This window comes from Rhincodon typus, chromosome 6 (assembly GCF_021869965.1).
Source record: "Rhincodon typus isolate 14 chromosome 6, sRhiTyp1.1, whole genome shotgun sequence".
Classification (NCBI taxonomy): Eukaryota; Metazoa; Chordata; class Chondrichthyes; order Orectolobiformes; family Rhincodontidae; genus Rhincodon; species Rhincodon typus.
Window position 1 is genome coordinate 51,900,738 of NC_063337.1, and position 19,016 is coordinate 51,919,753.

Sequence of the window (19,016 nt, forward strand, 5' to 3'; positions counted from 1 at the left end):
AATATAAAATATAAATACAGTGAATACGAGTGCTGGTCAGAGGTTATGGATACTGTAATGGGTAACTCACTTCCTGACTCCCCAAAGTCTGTCCACCATCTGTAAGGATGGAAAATTCCTCACTTACCTGGATGGGTGCAGCAATCATGAAGTTTGCCACCATTCAGGAGAACGCCCTCAACCGTATCTCCCACATCTCCCGCAACTCATCCCTCACACCCCATTCACGCAATAAGAACCAAAAAAGAATCCCCCTCATCCTCACGTACCACCCCACCAATCTCCGGATCCAACGCATCATCTTCCAACACTTCCGCCATCTGCAATCCGACCCCACCACCAAAGACATCTTTCTCTCCCCACCCTTATCTGCTTTCCGGAGGGACCACTCTCTCCGTGACTCCCTTGTCCACTCCACACTCCCCTCCAGCCCCACCACACCCGGCACTTTTCCCTGCAACCGCAGGAAGTGCTACACCTGCCCCCATCCCAGGCCCCAAGAAGACTTTCCACATCAAGCAGATGTTCACCTGCACATCTGCCAATGTGGTATACTGCATCCACTGTACCCGGTGTGGCCTCCTCTACATCGGGGAAACCAAGCGGAGGCTCGGGGACCACTTTGCAGAACACCTACGCTCGGTTCGCATAAACAACTGCACCTCCCAGTCGCGAACCATTTCAACTCCCCCTCCCATTCCTCAGACGACATGTCCATCCTGGGCCTCCTGCAGTGCCACAACGATGCCACCCGAAGGTTGCAGGAACAGCAACTCATATTTCGCTTGGGAACCCTGCAGCCCAATGGTATCAATGTGGATTTCACAAGCTTCAAAACCTCCCCTCACGCTACCGCATCCCAAAACCAGTCCAGCTCGTCCCCGCCTCCCTAACCTGTTCTTCCTCCCACCTATCCCCTCCTCCCACCTCAAGCCGCACCCCCATCTCCTACCTACTAACCTCATCCCGCCCCCTTGACCTGTCCGTCCTCCCTGGACTGACCTATCCCCTCCCTAACTCCCCACCTACACTCACCTTTACTGGCTCCATCCCTGCCTCTTCGACCTGTTTGTTTCCTCTCCACCTATCCTCTCCTCTATCCATCTTCTATCCGCCTCCCACTCTCTCCCTATTTATTTCAGAACTCCCTTCCCCTCCCCCTTTTCTGATGAAGGGTCTAGGCCCGAAACGTCAGCCTTTCTGCTCGGCCTGCTGTGTTCACCCAGCCCTGCACCTTGTTGTCTCGGATTCTCCAGCATCTGCAGTTCCTGCTCAAACAGCCCACTTGATTGGCACCACATCCACAAGCACCCAATTCCTCCATTGCCAATGCTCAGTAGCAGTAGTGTGTACCATTTACAAGACACACCAGAGGAATTCACCAAAACTCCTTATACAGCACCTTCCAAGCCCACGGCCATTTCCATCAAGAAGGACTAGGGCAGCAGATACTTGGGAACACCACCCTCTGCAAATTCTCCTCCAAGGCACTCACCATCCTGATGTGGAAATATATCACCGTTCCTTCACTGCTGCTGAGCCAAAATGCTGGAATTGTCTTTCTAACACATCGTGAATCTACCTCCAGCACATGGCCTGCAACAGTTCAAGAAGGCAGCTCACCACCACCTTCTCAAAAAACAACTAGGGATGGGCAATTAATGCTGACCATCCAGCAATGCCCACGTTCCACAAGAGAAAAAATGGCAAAAAAATACACACGGCTTCTCAGTGTGATTCACTCCATCAAACTCAAAATGGCTTGTGTTTCACCAAAAAATGATAAGATTCTGCCCAAAGAGACTTTACCTCCAGTGAAGAAGTTGAAAGGACATAGAAAAAAAAGACTGATAAACAGAAAGTACTGGCAATCAAAAGCATCAGCTCAGAGAACCTTTTGGACTGGGGCCATCAAACTAATTCCCCAGTTTCTTTCCTCCACCTTTTTTTTTCCAGTATCTTTGTCTATGTGTATGCAGGGAGGCTTTCTCAAGGGGTTGGAGTTTTGACTGGTAGAGTTAGGTATAGACAGATTACAGCTATTCACTTGTGCTTAGAATCTATTTATTTGTAATAAATAGGGGCTCTTGTTAAATCCAGAAACCTGGTCCACGCTCTCTATTTGCCAAGGGGAATCCAACAGGACTTGATGTACTTTGATACCATTTTTAACTTATGTTATGACTCTGGGATTAGCAGGGCTTGATTTCCAGTGTACTACACCAGTGAGGCGTGACACTGTTCTTTATTTTAAGGGAGTTAGTAAACCATTTAGAAGAAGCAATTTAATGTAAAATATCAAGATTCCACTTCCACTCCACATTTCTAACCTGTCATTAACACAACTTCCATAACAATACTGAAACCTTTAAGCAGAGAGGGTTTGAAGATGGTGCAGTGAAGGCAATCTTTTTGTTATTAATGAACATTAACATAGTTCTACTGGCATTTTATATTTGTAGAACTTGAATTTAAAGGAGAAAACTGCTCCACCTACTTTAGGTGGCAGTTTGCCAAGGTATCATCTTGTTTTGGAGTTAAGATGAAACAAATTTGATGCTTAATCCCTTCCTAGGACACATTTACTGTTACTACTAGAATTCTGGAAGGAATAATTAGAAAATGTGGGATCACACTCATCAGAAGCAGCATGGATGAAATAAAGTAACCACGAGAATGTTGTAATTGTGATACAATGAGAGGTCTTAAAACTTTCCTCAATTCATCTGTCAATCTTTCCGTAGTTAAACAAAGCAAAGTAGTGCTTAATGATGAAGAAGAAAGTATAGCAATATAAAATGCTCAACTTGTGATTAAAATGATTTGTAAGATCAGCATTAAAAATAATGGGTGATTTTCCAGTAGCTAGATTGTTGTGGAAGCAGTGTAGTTTGGAGCTATGCACTTGGAAGCTGCCGAATCCCTGACATGGCATAATCTGTGGGAAGTTCCTAGGAAATTGAAGATTTCAATATGCAATTCTAGTACATCTGGAACCTTCTGAAATAAAATGCTTTAACATCCGAGAATTCAGAACGTTCTGCTTCCGTTAAGCTAACAGTTACCCAGGAAAAATTGGACTGTTAGAAAGTTTAATCCTTGGGGAATTATTAAAACGAACACCCAATTTACACATCACATCCCTTACAATGGCTCCCTCCACACCTCTTAAAAACTCATCCTCTTCCTCCAGGACCTGGCACCAAATCATTCACCACCCACCAGTCCTGACATCCCCCCTGCCAGCCCCAATATCCCCCTTCCCTAAAAGCCCTGACATGCCCTCAGTCAAACCTGAACACTCCATCACTTAACCTGGCACGCAATCCACCTGGTACCCTACACCAAACACCCTATTACCTTAACTAACTGCCACCCTAACCCAACGCTTACCTACATGTTGGCCCTTTCACAGCAGCTGTCAAAGTGCTTCGTTGGAAATTTTATTCAACAGAATGAAGCAAACTGATCACTGAAAAAGGGGAACGTGGTTTGACTTCCCCCTACTCTCCTGCATTGGGGGAAGCTGTGTTGATTTCCTGTGTGCTCCACAATTTTGTAGGAGCTGGAATTGGAATTCCTGGCTCGCAATGTGGAGCTCTGAATTCACATTGAAAATTATGAAAGGAGTGGCAATGTGACTGTGCTGTCAATCCTCAAAATATCCTAGCCAATGATTTGGAAGCACGTTGGATACAGTATTATAGAGTGATAGAGTCAGAACCATATAGCACGGAAACAGACCCTTCGGTCCAGCCCGTCCATGCTGAACATAATCCCAAACTAAACTAGTCCCACCTGTCTGCTTTTGGGCCAAATCCCTCCAAATATTCCTTCTTCATGTACTTATTTAAATGTCTTTTAAATATTGAAACTATACCTGCATCCACCACTTCCTCTGGAGGTACATACCACACAAGAACGATTCCCTGTGAAAAAAAATTGCCCCCATACCTTTTTTAAACCTTTCTCCCCTCACCTTAAAAATAGCCCCCGAGTCTTGAAATTCCCCACCCTAGGGAAAAGACACTTGCCATTCAGCTTATCTATACCCCGCATTATTTTATAAACCTCTATAAGGTCATCTCTCAACCTCCCACGCTCCAGTGAAAAACGTCCTAGCCTATCCAACCTGTCCTTATAACTGAAACCCTCCATTCCTGGCCAAGTCCTGGCAAATCTCTTCTGAACCTTCTCCAGCTTAATGATATCCTTCCCATAACAGGGAGGCCAGAACTGGACACTGTACTTCAGAAGAGGCTTCACCAATGTCCTCTGCAACCTCCATGTGATGTCCCAACTCCTATATTCAAAGGTCTGAGCAATGAGTAATGAACATTTCTTGGCAGCTTCAGTGGTTTCTCAATAGTTTGCAACTTATATCAGTGGTATGTATCCATACTAATATTGGTTGATTAGTTTCAGGCCCATGAAATGGTAATTAACTTCAACTTACAAACATTATAACTTGTTGCTAAGTTAGAAGTACAACTTCTACTGAAAATCTAGGCCAGATACATATAATTCAACTTTGGATGATTTAACTTCACAACAATTCTGAATTGATTGAATGCTGAAGATGATGCTTGCTGTCGTCCCACCAGCTGCAAGAAGGTGCAATTATTAAAATTGCAGAGGCAACATGAGAGCCGAGAAAAATAATAGACTTGATTTAAATAATCAACATTCAAAAATGTGACAGTGAATAAGAAATTACAATCAGAGGGTTTCATTTCAATATCATTGTCTAGTAAACTGTTGAGATGAACATATTTTCAATAAACCACCAAGAAATAAGTTAGCTACTTAAAACAGAATCTGTTTATTTCCTTTCAAAAAGATTTTGATTGCGTTGTCTATTTAGAGGGAGTACCTCATTGGTGTGATAAGAAAATAATATTCAATCATACCTATCAGCAACCCTTCATTCTGTCTAGCCTCAGAGCATACTTTCAAACTCGACAGAAAATGCTTCAATTAGGATTGATACTTTTATGAAATACCCCATATGCCTTTCAGTGTGGAATGGAGCACTTTTCATCAGGGTTTTCAATTTTTTAAAGAGGAAAACTAGAATAATGCTCCAGCTTATATATTGCAGAAAGGAATCAAATTAGTTTAGCAGGTCTGGCATCATTTGTGGAGAGAAATCAGAGTAAACTTTTTTAAAATTCATCCACAGGATGAGGGCATCACTGGCTAGGCAGCATTTATTGCCCATCCCTAATTACCCAGAGGGCAGTTAAGAGTCAACCACATTGCTGTGGGTCTGGAGTCATATGTTGGGCAGACCAGGTAAGGTTGGCAGTATCCTTCCCTAAAGGGCATTAGTGAACCAGATAGGTTTTTCCCGACAAAGCTATTATTAGACTCTTAATTCCAGGTATTTACTGAATTCAAATTCCAACATCTGCCATAGTGGGATTCAAACCTGGGTCCCCAGGACATTACCTGGGTCTCTGGTTTAAAAGTCTAGCGATAATACCTAAAGGCCATTGCCTCCCTGTTTAAGGCCTGGTAACATGAACTCAGTTATGAAAAGTGTCACCGGACCTGAAACATTAACTCTGATTTCTCTCCACAGACGCTGCCAGACCTGCTGAGCTTTTCCAGCAGTTTCAGTTCTTGTTTCAGATTTACAGCACCTTTAGGTTTTTTAATCAAATTAGCTTAGTTGATTAGTCCTCATTTGGTAATTCACCTCAAATTCTCAGTCATGAATATTTCATGTGGAATAAGAAAGTACAATGCAGAGGGCTAAAGTAAGAAGTAATTGGAAATGGTTTGTGTCACCTTTAGCACTCACTTGATCTCACTTAGATGGACTAGATTTGCACTAAGTGACACTAAACAATTTCTCAGGAAAAAGGAAAGTGGAAAATAACTTCACTTGTGCCGTTGTCTTAGAGAATACACATTTTCCCAACTTGAGAGTGAATTTCAGGAATTTTAAAACACAAATTTTGAGATGGAAGTGATAAAAATTACATTGTGGAAATGGAAATAAATAAAACGGCATGAATTGTGACTAAAGTAAGTTGAGTTACTGAGACCAAATCCTAGGAGAGTCTACTACCTTTTACTATATCACACTCAACACCACTAACAGTCAACATAAAAGATGACTGTGGCATTAAGAAACCTACCAAAAGCTTCTGATAGCCCGTAAACCTTCTGACTGTAGACATCAGTCTTGTCCCAGATGAAGTAATAGGACAGTTCAGGAGTAGCAGGAAACCACTTCTGGAAGAGCCGACCTTCCACAGCCACCATGAGATGTACTTTCATTAGATTGAATGGGATGGAGGGGTCAGTCAGACTAATCCTCATGATTGACTTGTAGCCAGCATTGCGGCTACTGACATAGTTCAGCTTCATTTTACTACCTGGAATATTTATCTCCTCTTGTAAAGCCTGTGAACAAAATGGGAGAAAGACCATAGCAAATAATAAATGAAAAAGAAACGTTAGCATTCTGCCACAATTCCTCCAGAGTACACTGGGAACTTAAAGACAGAAGTTTGATATTGTGCTGTGAATGATAGAATACAATATTTATCTATTGATTCTCGACACAGTGATATTTTCACTGCTTAAATGGCCATTTGAGGCAATCATTTCCCATAGGTTAGGTAAAACTCAAGTAGCCCAACTACACACCAGTGTTAGATTTAAGAGCAGAACAAGACAGGAACCAATTGAAAAGTCACCTGCATTTTCCCAGTAGTAACAAGTGCAGGGTGGCAGTACTACACAATTAGTTTTTTTAAAAATTTAATTTGAGTGAACGCTTCAAGGTTTTCTTTTTCTTTTTTCATCATGTTAGTTATTTCTTCTGGTGAAAATGGTGTCTGGCAGTGTGACACACTTGCATTACTTACATTTTACAATTCCGTGCAAGTGCCTATCATTTTAATCCACAACGAGTAATGGGTCAAACAGAGCATTGTTAAGTTCTGAGTGATTCTTCCTCTTAAGAACAATTATAGCCTTTAAAGGCTGGATGTTATGCTCCGCACCAGTGGGCTTGGGGCTGGTGGTGAATAAAACCCAGTGGTAACATTTGATGGGGCCAGCATTGGACACCTCACCCATCCTTGGGCATATTAAGGCCCTTAAACGGCCAATTAAGGACTTCATTCCACTTTGGTGCTACCCAAAACGGGAGGGTTGGGGGGTGGTTGGGGGGCAATGAATCCTCCACCAAACATTGGCACTGCTTAGTCGGCTGGTGTTGGGTAAGAGGGAGTGGGATTTCCTTAACAAGTCCACAGGACATACCCTCTACAAAGGCCATTTACACCCTGTTGCCCTTTCCTCAGGCTCTAAACCCTTCATTGCTAACCTTCGCCCTGGAGGCACGTGGACATAAAGGACTTTGAAATCTCACCTGAAAGTGACTAACCCTGCCTCCAGTGTTAAACCACTGTGGAGAGGCCTTTGAGGCAGGCTCCCCACTGAATTTTGCACTGGGATTGGGGAGAGATAACAGGGGCTGCAGAACTCCGCGGAATCCATGAGTAAGAATGCTGACTGGATACATTTTGAACAGTTTTGAGTCAATTGTGCAGAGCCACTAGGAAGGGAGATTGAGAAGCTCAGGCTTGTTTCATGCCAAAACCTAGGGCCTATAATCCTCCAGAGGGAAGACACTAACTAGAGAAGGAGCAATGCAATGAGTCCTTCTAATTAAAAATTAAACTCCAGTTAGTCAAATTAATAAATTATGATATTTTTCACATTTTTCCCTTGTCACGCATCTTTACTATAATTATTTTCAAAGCTCATCAGTGGGCTGCGCATTGGTCACTGATTTTCAGAGATGCATCCATCATGTAAGTCTGCACAGGAGAACAAAATCATAATTTCTAACTCTAGATTTTGTGGTTTTAGTGGGTACATGTTCATGTAACGAGCAACAATTTTCACTGTCATATTCCTTGTAAAGGGTAAAGTTGAATAAAGGTGGGCACCATACCTGTATTTCAGGGATGATGGGACCTCTCTCTTGGCATGAACCTGCAAATGCCGTCAAAGGTGCTGGTGAGACAATTGGATTGGGACGTGCAAAATTACTCAGGTCACAGCTAGGGATGTCATTCTCTTCATGCCTCATGATGACAGTGTCCATGACAAAGAAACGGTCCCATGGCAGCCAAAGTGTGTGCTCCTGAGTGATGAACGGAGAGCGCTCAAAGTGTATCGTGACCGAAACACCTCCGTTAGTCATCAAATCAAAGCTAGTATTTGGAGGACAGAACAAGACAGTTTGTTTTCAAATAAAAAACATTTACCTTGTGCAAAACATCACAACAGGTGTAATTTTCCAACTTGGTACGACCAACAGGCAAGCATCTGTACAGCAACACATGTCAGAAATGTGAAGGTTTTCTAACCATCAATTTAAAAGGAGAGCAATCTATACACAGTATATGCATACATTTCCAATCCATTTGCTGACAGGCAAGGCTCCTGCCAAGATTACAAAGTTGCAAAATTAACCATAACAGCATTTGTCAACTTCTTGACAGTTTTTAACATGGAACAGATGCAGCAGGTAAAGGTCAAGCTTCTTGATCAAGAGGTAGACATCTTTAATAAATTGATGTTTAGACACTTTTATTAATATGCAATCTTGGAAGATTTATTTTATCCCTGGGTCATCCATCAAAAGCACAGAACAAATGCAGATGCAATTAGTGAAACATTGATCCTGTAAAGGATTGCCTCACTTAATATTTATATTGAACATAAATGGCTGGGAGTCTCATGGTATTGCTCACATGATATTGATTTAAGGAGTTCTCTATGCTATATAGATCTATAGTACATTAAGGTCACAATTTAGTTTTCTTGAATATCTTCTTTAGTTAATTGTGGCATGTTTGCTGTGAGACATGGTGTACTGGATATTCTTTTCCTGGTTTGTTTTAATGATGTGAGCTATTGATAACAGTTGCTCCATGCAGGTTTGATGATTTGACATTAATGCCAGTTGAATTGTCAGATTTGTGTGTAAACTCTACGAAAGTGAATATTCCTTGGATTTCTCCTTTCTCCCCCTACTTCAGCTAAAGTCCTGGCCTCTACATGGGTAAATGGGCTTTGCATCAAAAATGGTGATGGGAGAAGGAGAGAAGCCTGGATGATATTTCTGATGCCTAGAAATTTCTCCAAATAGCTTGCATCACTTTGTTGCTCCTTTACAAAGAAAGGTTGCATCCGCCAGTGATGTCCAGAGCAATAGATATACAGACATCCAGAGTTTGCTGATTTGTAGGTTTTTGGTACAAAACTGCTGAACCAGTAGCACATCTCAATGCACATTTCAACATCTACTCTTCAGCAGACAGCAGGACAGTGTTCAGGGTTGGGGGTGGGTGCTGATGAATAAATATGTAACTGCAGAGCTCTTTCATTTCATTACCAAATTGCTTAAATACAGATTTTATTTTTATTAGACTGTAAACCCAATTCTGAATCAGAGTGCTCCGAGTGCAGCTGATGATAGTACCAACCCAGAGAAGAAGAATGGTTAAGTTTACTTGTTTAGATCACAAAAGTCTCCTGGGTCTAATGAATGCAGGATAGTTACAGACTCACGGGTAGTACCTAATTACACAGAATTATTTATTTATAATTAGTTATAATTATAAATGGCTGCTAACGCCACACTTATAAGTTGCAGAAAGCAAAGTATAAGCATCACACAACATTCTGCGAGGTAAACAACTTGTTTTTAAATGAAATTTCAATATCTGCTTCTTGAATGATGCAGCAGTGTTAAGCCTCATACCTGCCATCCTGCCGGCTGATGGTGTAACCACACCGTGGATTGTTCACAAAGCTGATATTAACTCCAACCAAAGGAGTGCCATCTGCCGTCACTACTTGACCTCGTATTACACACGTGTGACTGTAAATAACAGGAATTACATATTAAAATAAACAGTCACATGCATGTATTACTATAACCTTATGTTTTACAGCCATTCTAATGGTATGTAGAAGAGATGCCCTCCAAAGCCCTTGCTTAGGTACACATTGCCCTAACTGTGGGGTAGTGGTTCATTGGAAGGCTAGGAAAATCCCTAGCTGAATTTACTTTACATGTTTAACTGAGTATTTCATGATGTTTGTCAATGACTAATGGCTTACCACCACATTTGTAATAAACTGCATGTGAACCATTCCTGAACACCCTCAGGCATTAACCACCATCACCAGAAGGGTATATTTTTGTACGTCCAAATAGAAACTTACTTTCAATGAAAGAATATTAATAGTCAAACATGAACTGAATTAATTGTCCAATATGGAAAGTTAGTAATCAATAGGGGTGAGTTGTATGAATTGTAGCTAATTGAAGTAAAACTCTCACTAAGAGTGTGAACTTGAGCTTTGTTTAAATATGAAATAACTGCACAGGAGGTTGTTATCCTGTCACCAAGTCACCCTTCATTTACATGTGCACAGTACATAGACTCTGACCAACTAACTCACAATGAGTCGACTCTCTGAAACTCTTGTTTATATTTGCTAGCCAGGGTTCCCTGATTGGCCCATGTTAACAATTCCAATCAAGGATCTCTTTGTCAATGGATCTACCTGGTCCTCATTCCAATTACTACAAAATACAATTATCTCTTGGAGTATACTGCTCATCCAGGTGTACAGTAGCCTTTCAAAGATGGCATGCAAGTGACACTTGATGCTTTTGGTGGATATGTGCTGAGTCAGTAGCTGATCTGGAAAAGCCTGTGGTAATTTGGGCCCAGAATCAAAGATGATGGATGCCAAAGAGGTGGAGTGGATTGTTAATGTGGTTCGTTTGGTAAGATACGGTAAGAGAACTCACTAGGTAGCCTTGTGGCGACAAACCCTCCAAAAGACTTAGACTAAGCCAAAAGAAAGATTCAGCTATAATTTGTATTAATGCCCACTTGTGTCATATTATTCCATTGCACAAGCCGCATTTCTTAGTGATTAAAGTAATTGTCATGGAAAGAATCCCTTTGTAGAACAGTTTCCTTGTGAAGAGTTTAATGCACACCTAATAAACTCTGAATGTATCCATCACCTGTTTCCTTCTTCGATTAGGTCTTAGGCATTCCTTCAGCCCAAGTCATGTGATAACATCAGCAATTCCCAAAGCTGTCACAAAGGGGATGGGAAGATTCCAGCAATTATTATTTTGGCTGTGACTAAAATAGAAAAATAAAAGTGAACTCCTGCACCATATGACTCCATTTGGAAATTGGCATATTTTAGTCTGTCCAGGTGGGTATCCTGATCTGGAGTGATGCGCGGGAGCACGACAAGCAACAAAGTATGAAATACATTACTTTAAAACTATGGATCCTGGTTATTACTGACATGTATTATAATTACTTTGTTTTTCTGAGACTGAGTTTATCATTGCTATAAATTTAATGGATTAGTGAAAAAATTATTATCCAGTACATCAACAAATAGCTAATATTTTAATATTTTTACAACAGATAGAGGTGAATTATCTTTCTTAATTTGTATATTAATCTATTTTTTCTCACACTTCCAGTAGATTTTAGCTCCACAACACTTACACAGAATTATAGAAAATCTACAAGACATAAACCTGCTAGCTGACCTTACTGTTCAGTTTTCATAGAATCATAGATTCTCTACAGTATGGAAACAGGCCATTCGGCCCAACAAGTCAACTCCGCCCCTCTGAAGAGCATCCCACCCAGATCCATTCCGTACCCCTGTATTTCCCATGTCTAACCCACCTAACCTAAACATCCCTGGGCACGATGGGAAATTTAGCATGGCCAATCCACCTACCCTGCACATCTTTGGACTGTGGGACGAAACTGGAGCACCCGAAGGAAACCCACGCAGACACAGGGAGAATGTGCAAACTCCACACAGACAGTCGCCTTAGGTTGCAATCAAACACGGGTTCCTGGTACTGTGAGGCAGCAGTGCTAACCACTGACCCACCATGCTGCCCAGTTTTGGATTCCTTATTTGTGGAAGGATAAAAATGGAGGATAGTCAGAGGAGGGTTGTGAAATAACTCCACAGAGACTGATATCCCGTCACCAAGTCACCTTTTATTTACACGTAGAGAGTCCTTGACACTGATCCAGCTTCCTCAGAGCCAGCTGTCAGAATGAACAGATCTCTGACACTTCTGTTTATATCTGTCAGCCAGGGCTCCCTGATTGGACCAGATTAACAGCCCCAATCAGGGAACTCATGTCTTGAGGTCCACCTGGCTGACCACATTACAATCACTACAATTTGCTTGATTGATACCTGCAATAGGCAGATTTTCTTTTGAGGAAAGGTTGGTCAGACTATGTTTTTTTTAAACATCCACTGATGCTTGGAAGAATGAGTGATGAGTTGATATAATTATATAAATTTGTGAACTGTCTTGAAAGTGAAGGAGATGGCTTCTGGTAGGCAAATCCAGTACAACGGGGCATTATTTAAAAATCCTTTTAAGGCAAGGATTAGGTGAACTTTTTTTCTCTCAAAGGGTTGTGTAACAACAGAATGTTCCACCTCAGAAGGTAGTAAGGTGGAGTTATAAATCATATCATTTGAAAATCATAATCTGTTGACTATTGTATAACAAATATCTGGTTTATAATTCATTTGTTTTAGAATGTAACCTTTCATTTTAAGGACTAAACTTTTCAATGTGAAAAATGGGTCAAATGATTGGGAAGCATAGGAAAACATCTCTGATGTAAATGGAACTCAGCTAAGTTGGGGTTATATTCTTAAAACATTGCCTGCATTTGTTATGCAAAGTTAATCTAGATAGTTAAAAAATTGAACAATAAATTTATCACTTTTTAAGCATGTAATAGAGCCAGGGAGTCTAGAGAGAGAGAGTAATTATATCCATTAGAAATATTAATTTTACCAATAGATTGCAGAATCAAAGAGTTATGTTGATGGTAAAATAGTTTATTTGCAATTGTTTTTTAATTATACCACATTATGCAATGTCACTTTGGAGATAATGATTCAGTTTGAAACCTGGGAGAGAAGGTTCTTTTAATGTATCTTTATGCCTGTTCTGACTGGAGCAAACAGATTCATTTGAGTCCTATGAGGGACAAACAGCTAGATGATTTGCTTTACCTTTCAGCTAGTGATTCTTATTGAACTTTGTGGGAGAAAGCAGTCAGCTTGAAAAGATCACTTCAGAAGCAGTAGGAGCACACTAGGGAAAAGTATCTATGGAGGGCGAGAACAGGGAACACGAGAGTCCACAGTCCTCATGTCTTTAAACGAAATTTGAAATATGCTTAGCCAACAGCTGATTCCAAGAGATTTTCTAGCTGGTATGCTAAGGGCATTTAAAGTAAATTCCAGAGGGTTGGGTATATATTTAGGCTAATTCTGGGAAAAGTGAGTGAAACTTCAAGATTTCAAAAGGTAAAGGAACTCATTAAGATGCAGTTGGAGTAAAAAGTAATCCTATATCCATTGTATAGATCTTCGTAAGCTATTATGTTAAGTTAGCAGTTTTTGTAATGTCTAATTTCTCTTTACATGTACAAGGAAGTTTGTTTTTGTTTAAAATAAAACATTTAATCTTGTGTCATAATTCTTTCAATTAATTGCTAGTGATTGAATTTCTTATTCAAATATTAACAGTCCATAATAAAGTCATAACACTGTATGCGTTCTACATTGACTGCACTGCCCTTGACTTCTGATTTGAGATTTCTTCAAAGAATCCTGTAAAGTTGATTAAAGACAAGAAATTACTTTGAGAAGTCCATGCTTTTTTTTTTATCATATTCTTTGCCCTTAAATGTTTTGTTATTTCATATTTTAGGCTTAATTGAACTGTGTTTCTCACTACTGACGCTAATAAATAGTTCTCTGCACTGCATGTTCACTTCTGAGACACAAAGTTGTGGATTCAAATCCAGTCCAGAGCCTTCAGTAAAAAGACCAAAGCTGGCACTCCAGTGTAGAAAGTAGGCTGTGAGACATTGTTGGAAGTGCTGTTCCTTGGATGGGATGTCAATCCCAGGCTCTGTCTGTACCATTAGGTTTTTTTAAAATTTATTCACAGGATGTGGGTGTCACTGGCTAGGCCAGCATTTATTCCCATTCATAATTGCCCAGAGGGCAGTTGAGAGTCAACCATATTACTGTGGGTCTGGAGTCACATGTAGGTAAGGATGTGAGATATCCTCCCCTGAATGACATTAGTGAACCAGATGGATTTATCCTGACAATTGACACTGTTGAATTTAAATTCCGCCATCTGCCATGGCAGGATTTGAAGCTGATTTCTACATCATTACTGGGGTGTCTGGATGAATAGTAGAGATAATACCGCTAGGCCAACATCCCCTAGACATAAACAATACCCATAAGATTTTCCTGAAGATGATCACGGCAGTTATCACTTGTGTTCTGGCTATTATATATCTGTCAATTGACATTGTGAAAAGAAAATCTGGCCATTATCAGTTTGGCCAAGATCTTCCAGCCTCTGGATAGTCAGAGACCAGATATGCCCCCAAAGGTACATAGTGAGGCTCCTCTGAGATCTCAGTTGGAAGTGCCCAGGAAATTTAAACAACTCCTCAGCTCACTGGGACCCTGCTTGAAAACAACTCTAAGTTAGAGTTGGAAAATTTGGAGAGAACTAACTTACCTACAAGGATAAATATCCAAGGAATGTTGGACAGATTAAATCTAACTCCTGAGTAATTGTACAACTTATCCCGGTTGACTCCTCACTGACACCTCAACACCCCATTGATCTCTCAGACCTGCGACCTCACCCTAACCCTTCAAGATCATCTTGAGTCCTACTGCAGCCCCCAAAACGCCAACTGCCCTCTTATCCTCCAAAATTCTACCTTGTCCCATCCAAAGTGGCCAATCTCCCCTCCTCCAGTCTGGCCTCAGCACATTACCCACCATGCCAGCCAATACCTTGCTGCACCTTCCAATTAGCACACTCACACTGATTCACTGATGCATGCAAAAAGCAACTTAAATGTCCTGAAGCTTTGCTAGTGGCAGCCAGTGCCAAAAAAATTGGGACATGACCTGTCCTCCTCCAGCAATCAGGCGCTCTGATGGAATACCACTCTATGTAAGATACAGGGCTCGGAATAGAGTGAAAACTTGATGGTGACTGCCACTCCTTGGAAGATTCAGCCCATTGTTGCCTGCCAAAACTTGCTTTGGAAAATTGTCTCCTGTATTTCCTACAATTCAAGAGTCTACACTTCAAAAGTACACCATTGGCTATAAGGCACTTTGGGACATTCTGAGGTCTTGAAAGGAGCTGTATAAATGAACACTCTTCATTTTCTGGTTGAAAATGACTGTTAAGTTTTCCAGCTCTCTGGCATTTCTTCTTTCTATTGATTTTTCTGATATATTACAGTTACTGCCAGTGTTATCTCCTGCATTGTTTCCTTGCATAACCATGGTGGAAATCTTGAGGCGTCATCTTTAATTTTGGCTAGATTTTCTAGAATTTTTTTTTTCTGTCTTAACTGTTAGAATATCATTTTGTCTTCTTCACCTCTATGATTTCCTCTTTGCCTACAGTGTTGAGTGAAAACTGAGAGAATGTGTTTATTCACTGTTCTTGGCATATCAGCATTACATTTTGCTCATTGTTCAGTTTATCAGATCTCACAAAAACATGAGGGCTGTCCAAAGATGACACTCTCTGACTCTGCATCTCCCCCTCTCTCTCCTTGTGGAACCACCTAACTTTGCTTGAAACTTTCACATAATGACTGATGGGAACTGAGCTGATTGAGGAGAAGACTGTAATTATTTATCAACATATTAAAGTTCAAATTATGACCTAATTATTCCATTTTTGAGCTCCTTTTTTGACATACACATTCCCTTTGTCGTGTTAATTAATTCCACTTACTCATACTCTGTTTTCTGACTTTCTGGGACTTCTATCTCACATTTTCACTCTGTATTGATATTTTTCTCATTTTGTTCTGGCTCGCATTTCTCTGTCTTGTTTTTTCTCACCATGCACTCCCTGCTAAGTGACAGCAATGTTAAAAATAACCATCGTACATTGCAGTTTCATTTTCTTATCAGTATCTTACAGCCTTCTCACTATGGTTACTCTTCAGAACTGCTTTCACGGTTGCTCTGCGAAAGGCCAATAGGAAATGTCATTGTAGGTCACAAATATTTTTACCAACATGGAGTCCCAGTTCAGGGCATCACCTCAGTGAATTCGTGTGGAAAGATGGTCTTGGACAATTATAATCCTGCGAATATTATTAGGTTAATTTAATCACTACATTAAGCAAATTCAATAATAGTTTTATTTTCAGTAATGCAGGTGCAAATCAATGAAATTAAGCTTCATTATGATACTTTGTTTTTCAATTTGTCTTTAGAGGGAGGTGGAAGCGTAGTGACAATGTCATTGGACTGACTGATCCACAACCCGATGCTCTAATGATCTGGTGACATCAGTTCAAATGTTACCATGCCAGATGATGAAAGATCTGGAATTAACAATAGCTAGCCTAATGTGATCATACAACCATTGTTGATCGTGAATCCTTCTGATTCACCAATGCCCTTCAGGGAATGAAATGTACCATCTGGACCTGGTCTAGTAGACGTGTGATTCCAGATCCACAGCAATGCGGTTGATTCTTAACTACCCTCTGAAATGGCCTAGTGAGCCATCGTAGAATCCCTACAATACAGAGAAAGGCCATATGGCCCATTGAGTCTGCACCAACCCTCTGAAGAAATTCCCACCCAGACACATTCATCCCCATACCCCTACATTTACCAAGACAAATCCACCTAACCTGCACATCTTTTGACTGTGAGAGGAAACTGGAGCACTCAACAGAAACCCACACAGACATGGGGAGAACAGACAGTAGCCGGAGGTTAGAATTGAACCCAGGTCCCTGGCACTATGAGTCATATGCCACCAAGCTTCTCAGTTCCAGGACAATAGGCAATAGGCAAGAAATGCTGCATCGCCAGCAACACCCACATCCCATAAGTAAACAGAAGAAAGATTTTCAAAGGTACCAAAATACTTCACTCACATCACCATTTTATATTTATAAACTTACTAGCTCTTTGACATGGGTGGGGTATTAATGCTCAAGCTAATTCTATTCTAATTGGACATGTGCACAACAAGCTCGCCCAATAACACAAAATGATGGGAATTAAGGCAATTGATAAAACAACCAGTGGGAAAGTTAGGAATTGTTATTTATGCAGTGATTTGGTAATGACCTGGAACGAACTCCAACTTTTAAAGAGGGAATTAAATAAATACCTAAGGAGAGAAAATTGAAAGGCTATGTAGAAGAGCAAAGGAGGGGCCTGTTTGGTTCAGTAGCCTTTTCTGTGTTGTACAATGCTGTGAGAAACTGGAAACTGCGGCCTCCATTTCCATTTCTAAACCCATGTAATGTGTTGTGGACCTTTTTGGTCTCTATGGATTAGGGTCACATTGAGTCATGCTCTTACCATCAGAGAATGAAACTCATTCTGTCTATCAGTCACTACAATGCAAAAGTATCTTGACAGTTGTAATATGTGGTGTGTCTGAAAGTCCTAAAACTGATAGTGCACTGTAATTCGGTACATTCTATTTAGAAATAGCTGCTAGTTTAGTTTTTTTATGAAAGAAGCAATATTTTGTTCTTGTTCAATGAAAAGCTGTTTTATGAAGTGCAGTTAACACCAATCAAGAGAAAGCTGACTTTTGAAATATTCTGATGTTCTTCCAAAACATGTCATTTCAATTGCAAAGGACAGCTGGTAGTTAAAACTTCCAGTTGCCAACAATATCTTCACTGTGGTCAGCAAAATTCTTAGTTACGATGGTTTCCATTATTTGGAAAGACTGAAATGGAAGATTTGTAAACTGAATTTCGTACATTTCATGCTTGATTTTCATGCCAATCACAGTCCCTCTTGTCAATCATAATGCCTCTGTGCCATGATGCATTCAATGTCGAGGTGAGAAGCCAAAGTTTGTTCACAGCAATCAGCTGCTCTGCCCAACCACCACCCAACTAATATCTTGTTCTTTCAGAAAGCTGGCTAGAATCCACAGAATTCCGACAGTGTGGAAACAGGCCATGCAGCCCATCCGGTCCACACCATCCCACACTGCCATGCGACTCTATAAGAATAGCTCAGCTTTCAAACGTTTATACAGTTGGATTGAATTGAATTGCTTGATACACCAGGAGGCAGCGAATATTACTTAATTGTAAAAATATGTTGCTGATTTTGGTTGAAAATTATAGAATCTCCATAGTGTGGAAGCAGGCCATTTGGCTCATCAAGTCCACACCGCCCCTCTGAAGAGCATCCCACCCAGACCCACTCCCATCCCTGTAACCCTACATTTCCCATGGCTAATCCACCTAGTCTGTACATCCCTGAACACTATGGGCAATTTAGCACGGCCAATCCACCTGACCTGCACATCTTTGGACTGTGGGAGGAAACCAGAGCACTCGGAGGAAACCCATGCAGACCCAAGGAGAATGCGCAAACTCCACACAGACAGTCGCCCGAAGCTGGAATCAAACCCAGGTCCCTGGTGCTGTGAGGCAGCAGTGCTAACCATTGTGCCACCCATTAAATCATTAATGATTTATTCTAAATAGGCATCCACAGAACCCGATTCAGCTGGTCATGTATTTTTCTGCGTGTGCTAACTTTCTTGGAAATTAGATTTGAGTATTTCAGGTGGTTTTGGCTCTACATTCATGTTTATTTTCTTGTTTAAATTAGCAAATGAAAGAACACATAACCTTCATTTCCTGAGTAAAGTGCAGAAGATTAGTTTTTTTGAGTGAACCTGCCTTTCAGTTGTCACTGCAAAGGGATTTAATACTTTAAATTATGTTGACTTAGACTGTTGCACCTGTTTATTATGTTGACAGGAATTTTAGAACTAAATATCAATGAGACTATTCTGATTCAACAAACAAACTTGTTCA

At 40.7% G+C, this 19,016-nt stretch overlaps 1 protein-coding gene across 1 annotated transcript in view; it reads right to left on the reverse strand.

Moving 5' to 3' along the window:
- tenm4 (teneurin transmembrane protein 4) overlaps positions 1-19,016 on the reverse strand; it is a 302,149-nt gene that overhangs the window by 65,743 nt on the left and 217,390 nt on the right. The window contains exons 15-17 of the mRNA XM_048598311.1: positions 9,797-9,916; positions 7,979-8,240; positions 6,147-6,414 (exon numbers count right to left, since the gene is read on the reverse strand). Of these exons, the coding sequence (XP_048454268.1) occupies positions 6,147-6,414; positions 7,979-8,240; positions 9,797-9,916 (650 nt within the window). The remainder of the gene's footprint in view (positions 1-6,146; positions 6,415-7,978; positions 8,241-9,796; positions 9,917-19,016) is intronic.